Source organism: Vidua chalybeata, chromosome 2 (assembly GCF_026979565.1).
Source record: "Vidua chalybeata isolate OUT-0048 chromosome 2, bVidCha1 merged haplotype, whole genome shotgun sequence".
In the NCBI taxonomy this organism is placed as follows: domain Eukaryota; kingdom Metazoa; phylum Chordata; class Aves; order Passeriformes; family Viduidae; genus Vidua; species Vidua chalybeata.
The window spans coordinates 40525631-40534840 of record NC_071531.1 but is presented as its reverse complement, the minus strand read 5'-3'; the positions used below and the strand labels follow the sequence as shown (position 1 = coordinate 40534840).

The following is a 9210-nucleotide window of genomic DNA, read 5'->3' as shown; positions in this document are numbered from 1 at the left end:
CGGGCTGCCGGCCCGGTCGCGATTGGCCAGCGGGCGGGGGCGGGGCGCGCCCCGCCGGGAGCCGGGCGCTGTGTTTGGGCTGGAGTTGCGGCGGAGCGGGATCGGGAGCGGAGCTGTGCGGCCGCCGCCGGGCAGCGCGTTCCGGGCACGGCGCTCGGCGCCCAGCCCCAGCGGCGGGCGCGGGATGGCCTCGGGCGGAGTGCGGCGCGGCGCGCTGGGCTGAGCGGAGTGAGCCGCGGTCGCCCGCCTGCCAAGACCATGCCGTCGGGGAGGGAACCGTGCGCCCCTCGGCTGCGGGATCCGAGCGGGGCGGCCGCCCCGGCAGCGGCCGGCAGCGCCTGATCCCGTGCCGCGTTGCCCCCGCGCACCGCCATGGACGAGCGCTTCAACAGGTGGCTGCTGCCGCCGCTGCTGGCGCTGCTCTTCCTGCTCATCGTCTACCAGTACGTGTCGCCCGCCTGCCCCGGCGCCGCCTGCCCCCGCCGCCCGCCGGCCTCCGCCGCCCGCCGCTGGGGGGGCCCGGAGGAGCGGGAGGAGGAGGAGGAGGCGGCGGCGATGCCGCGGCTGGCGGCCAAGTTCCCGTTCGCCCAGGGGGAGCTCTGCCGGCGGGTGCGGTTCGACATGCGGGGCCGCGACGTGATCGTCTTCCTCCACATCCAGAAGACGGGCGGCACCACCTTCGGGCGGCACCTGGTGCGCAACATCCACCTGGAGCAGCCCTGCTACTGCCGGGCCGGGCAGAAGAAGTGCGCCTGCCACCGCCCGGGCGGCGACAAGGACACCTGGCTCTTCTCCCGCTTCTCCACCGGCTGGAGCTGCGGGCTGCACGCCGACTGGACCGAGCTCACCAGCTGCGTGCCCGCCGCCATGGAGCGCCGCGGCTGCGCCGGCAACCGCACCCTCAGGTCAGTGCCTGCTTTCCAGATGCTCCAAATCGGAGCCTGCCTTCCCCAGCGCCGTGGGAAAGCGCCCTGGCAGCAGGTCCCGCTCCCCGGCCCCTGGGCGAGAATTGTCCGCTGCCGTCCTCAGTAAGAAGCAAACGGCGGGGCAAGGCTGGTGTTCCGGGTGAGGTTCTGCTGTGGGCTCTTGCCTTCCCGGTGTGTTACCTGTGATGCTTTCGCTTTGCCTCAAATTCGTGCTGATTCCGCGCAGCGCGCACGCAGCTGCTTTGTACGGGTTAGCGTGAGAGAAACTCCGCTCTTGCTCCCGCAAGTTTCTCCTGTTTGTCCTTTCGAAACTTGTCTTTAACAAATCACTACGCTCTTCTGCAGCAAGAAGAGTGCCTCTGCAGAATCTGATGGATCGTTGCAGCTGCTGAATGTTGTAACTAGCGGAGTTCGAAGTATCCAGAAGCCCTTAAACTCTTTCACCCGTGTTTCGCGTTGGCACATAGGCAGGGGCTGTGCTTCCCGTGCTGTCCTGACCGCTCGCTCTCCATGCGAGCTCAAAGTGGGAGACCATGCGTGGCAGGCTCTGGGCAGGGACCACGGTACTGGCAAAAATCGCACTGTGAATGTCCCTTTGGTGACCTGATGACAGTGGAATAGGGAATTCTGTGTGCACGCTGCCTCTTTGCGTGTTATAGTGTGGTTTTGTTGGGTCTTGTGAAAGGTCTTGCCTGTTCTAATCGTGGAATATTTGTCAGATGGCTGATCTCTCTTGGTTAGAGATACCTCTAGGTGATGCATTAAGTTTTAGTCTTTGTTCTGATTTATTCACCGTTCAGTCAGATTATTCAGGCTAGCATTAGAACCTATCTCTATTTGTTTGATTGATTTTGGACATGTGTATTAAGGAGTTGTGAGCTGAATTCACGCTTAAACCTCTGCACTTTAATAATTGTAACTTCAACTCTGTAAAATATTAAGAGAAATATAGGAAGAATACCTTTTAAAAAAGTTATATAGTTTGCCAGCTACCTTGTGGTTTTTTTTTCATTTTAGATCCATCTTGATTTTATGAGTCCACAAACTTTAAATTTTCAGTAAAATTACTTCCACATTGTGGTTTGTATCTTGTCACTTAACATGTATACTCCATGACATTCATAGGCACATTTTCACAGGGTTTATTCATCAAGACAATAGAGTTGATTATTGTTGTTGTTGAACAATTTGCAGGTTATTCTATGTGAACATCAAAGGCCCTCCCATGCAGCAAAGCTAGTTGCATTTGGAAAGACTCCAATCAGGATAATTTGAATTTATTGTGGATGGTTTTGGACTTGGGCTGTACTTGTCGAATACTGTTAATTTTTTTCCATAAAATTGTATGAATTACCTTTAGCCGAATATGAAGTGTATGTATTTGCTGATGGAAGAGAAATGCTATGTCTTCAAGGACAAAATAATTTGGTGGTAGCTGTAGAGCTTTAAGGAATATTCAAGAAACTTGCAACGTAAAAGGGAGGGGAGGAGGAAGAGTAATACTTGTAAAAATGTCTGAAAATACATCATCTGCCAGTGAAATCCACTTTATCTCTCTCATGAAGAATATTAGTAGGTAAACAGCTGAGTGCTAAATTCAGTTGCAAAGATTACAAATGGGCAATAAAATTGGAGTAGTGGCTTCAGTACTATTAGAGAAAACCATTCTTGTATTAGGTAAATTTAAAACTTCAAGTTGAACTACACAGCCAGACATAGTGGTTATTCAGTGCATAGTTAGTAATTACTTTGAAAAAAGACGTGTAGTGATACTTTACTATTATAGGTGAACACTGTTTTCTGATTTTTTTTGGTTACTGATTTTGTTTAATTAGTGGATTATTTGGCTAGTGTAAGGTTGTACTTCTTGATTTGTCCTCACATAAATGAGGAAAGCGCTGTGAATAATTTATTGCATTGTTCTGATACTCGTTCATTCTTGAATTATTACCTGTGCTAGGAGACACCTTTACATTTTTCCCTTTGTTTTGTCATTATAACCATGTAGCTTGACTTCTGCTTCTCAAGGAACTCTAAAAGGAATCAAATAACTCTGAAGTATGGATTATCTCTGCTGTGAATGTATATGCTCCTGGTGAAATTGGAATCAAGCCCAAACTACTTTGCTGTACTATTAGAGGCATGCATCTAAGTATATTTTTAATGTCTGAATGGAGAATTGAGGAGACTGAATTCCTAAAACAGGCAAGAAACAAGCATACGAGTCTAATGTAAAGCATAATGAATATTTTTAAGTCTTCCTTTAAGATTTCTGCATGTATTTGAAGCACTAGACTTCTTTGAATAGTTCAACTTTTCTGCCTTCCAGCTATGGTGTCAGGAAATTAGCCTAAATTGGTTAAATATCTGACAATGATCAGATATCGGCAGGACAAACTTTTACGGATCTGCTACCAAGGTGTTTGATCTCCTGTGCCATATATTCGATAGAGTGAAGATGTTACGTGAATTTCAGATTTTTTGTTTGTTTCTCCACTAGCAGGTGTTAACATAATCTGTTCTTTCATATTCCTGTATATGAGGTCTGTCTTCTACTACATGGAGGCAATAAAGGATTTTTAGTGTATGATAGTGAAAATTTGTTTCTTAGAGGGCTAAAAATAGTGTAAGTTAGATTAAGTCCTACCTTTAAACACAGATCTTCAGAAGATTTCATGAAGAAACTATAATTAGAATTCATGGGGGAAGGGGCTCGCTGATAAGGAGTGGATGGTCATGGTAAAGGTCCTGGAAGACCTGTGAAGCACAACCTCTCCATTTTTTTTCTTCCGTGGACAGTGTGTTTAAATCACGTGAGGGTTTTTAACAGAATTTGTCTTAGATTTTCCTCTTCCTAATGGTGGAGTTTTGAAGTCTCAGGACCCAAGATGGAACATGGGGCAAAAAGTGATGTTGTGCTCCAGAAATCTGAACTTCTTTAGGCCCAAGTGCCAGCATGGACTTTTACCTCTATGGGACTTAATGGAATGGTGTGCCTTGTCCCAGCTTAGGTATCAAAAGTTGTTAACATATTGGATGCTACTATGAAGTTGTATAACTATCTCTTTTGTTAGAAAACCAAGTAATTCTTTTGAATGACATTCCTTTCAAAAACAACCAAACCAAGACAAAAACTGTAGACTTTATTTCTTCAAACATTTTCATATGTTTTCATTTTCAGGATGTGAGATTTTCTGCTAAAATACCTGTTTTAAGTGTCTACAGAGGCAAGCTTTTAGTTTTTCATACTAATGTGTAGCTTTCACCTTTACAAAAGTTACTATCTGGATAGTGCCTTATTATTTTTTTTCATTAAAACATTTCTTTTTAAAGAAACAGTCTTTTATATGTTTGCATCGACCTCTGTGGAAGCCATTGAAGTTGGTGATGCCTGTGTTCAGTTCCACCCCCAGAACTTGGCTTTCCTTCATAGGTGTCAAGAAGCTGAGACTGTGGAATCTTAGCCAACACTGTTTGAGGAAAGAATGGGAAGAGAAATGTTGTGAGATGTTTAACCTGGTATGCTACAGAAGAGTTGGTGTCAAGTCTGAGTGACAGTAGGCTGCCTCTGCAGACAGTGGGGAGAAATAGAATAACACAGGCAGCTCTTTTAATGGTCTCAGACATGTCTGAGACCTGCTGAATTGTCTTCTGGAGGGCCGGTTCTTCCATTCACTCATGACAAGGGAAAGACTAGAATAGAACTGGGACTTTGTGTCTAAAAATAGAGAAGGAGAGTTCCACATCTAATATTGCAGAGACGTTGTCCACACCGATTGTCTGCCTCTGTTAGGTTACCAGGTAGTCCTTGGGGTGTGAGGTAGGGCTTGCTTTGCCTCTCTGCTCTATGGAGGAAGCTTTGAGAGAACCTGAGTAGTCCTGATCAAGGCACTTCTTATCCCTTGCTGATGATGCCTGCAGTATAATTAATAATTATTCATTATTGTTTATTTGATGTTTGATTAGACTAGGAAGGCAATCTTTTAAACTACACACTTGAAAGAACACTCTATAGAAAGTTTTGTCTAATTTTCTAATATGAAACAGTGAAATCAGTCAAGTTGTGTAAACCCCATAAGCTTTATTGTTAATGCAGTTTAGTCTTCAAAACTATTGATTTTCATTAATTCACTTCCATTACACTCTTTATTTCCTTGTCCTTTTTAACTTACCATATGCTACACTTTTCTATGGAAGTGTAATTCAGCAGTAAACCCATGAGTCCTGAAATGGAGAAAGTTGAATAGAAAATATTAGTAGAATTCCTTTTCCTTCTTTTGCATTCTTTTACTTGACTATTGTGTGTTTTTTAAGCTCTAGCTAAAATAAAAAAATAAGACAGACTGATCTTTGCAGGTGTGGTAACTGATCATCACAAAAATGTAGGAGTGTTAATTGAAAAATAGGACTATGCTGAAGATAATGGAGAGAAGGGAATAAAAAGTCACAAATATTTAAACTGAAAAAAATCCCACAAATTCTCTATTGTACCTTAGTATCTTCTACTGAAATGAGTGCTGGAGCCAGTAAATTCTATATAGTTTTTAAATAAAAGTAAGGAACAAGAAAGACTAAACAATTTCCTGTGCTTCTGCTAGTGACTCTGGATTTTTTACTTCCTTACCTGTCTCCAGTGTAATCTGCTCAAGGGTTTCACTGTTCTTAAATTTGAAAAGTGGTGTTGTCTTCCCCAAGTGCCTAGTGTGAATCTTGTTAACTTCAATTTTAAGCCTGTTGCATCTCCTGTCTTTTGAGAACCTGAGAACAAATCAGTCTCGTTTTCTCTGCAGTAGCCTTCTGGGTACTTTGCTTCTTAGGAAGCCCTCTTTCAAGCTTTCCTGCTAAAAAGTAACCAAATCCAATTCACTCTGTCTTTATTGGAAGAACACAAAGAATGGCCTACTCTTTGGGTTTGTGTCAGTTGTTTTCTTGAGAAGTGGTATTTTGGTGGGAGTACAGTATTTCGTCTCTTAAGTGTAGTACAAAATGGACCAGAAAAGATTACTTGACTTATTCTGAAAGTTGTGCTTCTGGTTGTACATTTCACTGATATTTACCATTTTGCAGTTGCCTGACATTGACTGTCAGTTTGGGATTTAGACACAATTAATTTTATTATAGACTATTACTTATATTTTCCGTTGTCTTTTTGGAGGAGCTTTGTGCTCATCCCCTGTGGATTTCGTTCCCCTTCTGTCAATTTCTTTCATTTGCAAAATTTATTTTAAGTTTTTTCCTTCCTAGCTTTTCATCATTGGCACATTTAGTAAAAATGGTTTTGTTTTCAGTATCCATGTTGTTGATGCAAACATTGAATAGAATGAAATCCCTTTGTAATAAATCTTTTGTTTGATAACTCTCAGAATTGCTTTCCAGGGAGTTCTGCCCTTGCCACATCATATTTTTTTCCTAGACTCTGTTTTATTTGGCTTATGGGAGTAATTGGAGATTTTGTCTAAAGTTGTCCTTTTTTTTTTTTTTAAAAGCATTTTCTTTCTAATGTTCCTATTTTAAGTCAATTGCTGTATTTTAGAAGAAAATTAGACTGTTTTGATCCAAATTGATTGAAATAGTAATGCTGTATTTTTCTTCTATTTGTTTACAGACAACTTGTCTAGAACTTGTGGCAACAACTAGCAACTATCCTTAACGACTTTTGCCCTGTATGTGTCACCTGTGAGTTTTCCCCTGTCAGAGTAGCAGACAAATGATTGATGTACCAGAACTTTTCTGCATCAAGGTTGTCATAACCCTGAAAAATCTTTCACCCAAAGACAAGTCTTGTCTTCAGACTTTCGAAGATACTGCTATAAATCTCAGCAGGTTGCCTACAAAAAATGAGTAGAACTCATGTTTACTGTTAATTGCCAGGAATGATAAAAGAGTGGTCAGCACTATTTCAAATGGGAACGGATAGTTCTTATTCATCCATCATTGTAATTTATGGATAACTGGAACAGAGTAAGTTTTGAGCCAGGAAGGTGCATGCTATGAAAATGATCACCTCAACTGCAGTTCTAGTTGGCTGGAAGAGAATTTAGTGATTTATCCAAGTAAATTTACCTTTTTTCTGGTATTTCTTTCTGGAAAATAGGCTGTCTAATAAGGTTTCCTTTACAGTGCAGCAGCTATTCTCTTTTTTTATGCAGGAGCCAGGCAGAGAAGTCCTGTGGGAGAAGAAAAGAGTGGAAGTGTCAGGAGCATCCTCTAGGGCTGTGTTATAAGACACAACAGCTGTTTTGACTTTCTCATGTTGTGACGCTTCTTAAATTTCTATTAACCAGCTACCTAATTTAGCATCCTCTTGAGTAGGGTATTGCTTAAATCCTTACAGAGTGTTAGGATATGTATTGGTTTGAGGCAGAATGGGAAAGGTTACTTTGTGAGCGGGAAAAGTTGCTGTGGAATACCATTACATGGATAGAGATCAGATCTGTGGACCAAGCCACTGGCAAAAATAGGAATAAAATTGTAAGCTTGCTTGTGGAGGTTTTTTTTGAGAACTCTTTGTGGTGAAGAAAAAAATCTCTGCCAGCTCAGCTCTGGTGATCACAAGCTGAATGGAAGTGTAAAGATCTGGTTGAACTGAATGATTTTTCCCTTCAGGTGTGTTGACAGTTTTCCATGTCTTAACTTCTAAGTAAGCAAGAGTAAAGCATCTCCTTCTAGAGTTTGGTGAAGCCATGGCAGTGAATTGAGCTTATATATAATGTAAAGCCTCTGCTGCTGTTTGTGCAGAATGAGATCCAATGAGAGCAAGGGGAAGCCTGTATTCTTTCATATTTTAAGTATTGCATTCAACTGGCTGCCTGTTCTCTGGAAGTATTTATAACCCAAATTTCTATGTTGTAATGTTCCCAGTTGCTTCAGGAGGTAACTTTCAGTCCCTTTAAAGCTCTGTTTTTGCTGAGCAAGGTTTTAAACACTGTGTAGGAGGCTAATTGCATGAATTAAGAGTCTCATTCGGACAACCACCAGGTTACAGTTAGTCAGCCCTGAAACAACTACTTTTTAAAGGGGACGAACTTAACAGAAGTGTTTTGGGATTTGGTTCAAGATGGCATGAATCTTCTTTCAGAGAAATTGCTAGAGTAGCAAAATCAATAACTCTTGAAGTACTTACGGTCAAACACATGATCAGTGTTTGAGATCTCAATATGTATTGACTGGAAAGGTATAAAATGGGTTCTTGTAATGATAGGACCTATTAGTATTTTGATTCTGCTGTGAAGCTTACACTTAGGTGGTCTTATGTGTACTTCTAAAAAGATTTGGAGTGTGGCCCATAGCTTAAAGTCATCTTAGAAAAAACAGTGTTTAAACTTAATGTCTTAACCCCCTTTTTTTTCTTTATTAATTGTTAATCTGTTAGAAAATGCTTGATGTAAATGTGATACAGTTCTATGTACTAATACACTAATACAGTTATATGTCAGTTGTGAAAGTGTCAGGGTCATGCAGGGTGGACTGTGGCTCTGAGTGTTTAAAAACTCAAAGGAAATTGCAAACATACTGGCATAGTAGTGGATGAACTTTGAATGCCATATGAAGAATAATGTTGGGATGGGGAAAGCAATGAGCAGACTCCGTTTCCAAAGGATGGAACAAACAATGATAGTCATAATTGACTTGAGAGTATATTTCCCGTTCTGTGAAGTAACTTGATGTTGATGAGAAGTCTTGCCACATGATGCTCTTTGATACTGGAAGGAAATGGTCCCTTCAGGGGATGTGTGTGGAGAAGCTGACATCTCTGAGGCCAGTTACTTTCTGCAAATAAATTAAATTGAAAGTGAGGTCAGTGAAATAAAGCACTTCAAAAAGCACTAATAAAAAATACAATTTTTTTTTTATTTCTCATCTAAATTCTAATGATATCAATGTAAAGAACTTGCTGACTTACAGATTTCCATTTGATTTGTAAGCTGGCTTTTGTGTAAGTGGGAAATACATTTGTATCTCAGTGTTTGTGTATTTGCATACTTAAAAGTGTCTACTTGCAATTTTTGACTTTATTTTCATCTATCTTTGCACACAGGCTTTGTCTGAGAATGTGGGGATAGGAGGAATAGCAACTGATGATGTTTGCTTGAGGAGCTCCTCCAAGGAAGAGAAGAAAGAGGAGAAGCAGTTTGAGCCTCAAGTGACAGTGAAGTCTGGAAGAGAGCAGGAGAGAGCAGGGAGCAGAAATAACTGTGCAGTCTTGCAAGGTCAAGGAAGGATCAAAATGATGCAATTTGAAAGTTTGGTTTTTTTTTCCAATACAAATGGTTTAGGATTTAAA

The 9210-nt window shown here is 41.8% G+C and overlaps 1 protein-coding gene across 2 annotated transcripts in view; it reads left to right on the top strand.

The window, feature by feature from the left end:
• The first annotated feature begins 294 nt into the window (after positions 1-294).
• The window catches only part of HS6ST3 (heparan sulfate 6-O-sulfotransferase 3), a 273417-nt gene continuing 264501 nt past the window's right edge, over positions 295-9210 (top strand). The window contains exon 1 of one of the 2 annotated variants that reach the window (XM_053935495.1): positions 295-895. In XM_053935495.1, the coding sequence (XP_053791470.1) occupies positions 373-895 (523 nt within the window). In that variant the 5' untranslated portion in view covers positions 295-372. Of the gene's footprint in view, positions 906-9210 lie in introns of both variants that reach the window. The other variant, XM_053935494.1, reaches the window with a different exon arrangement.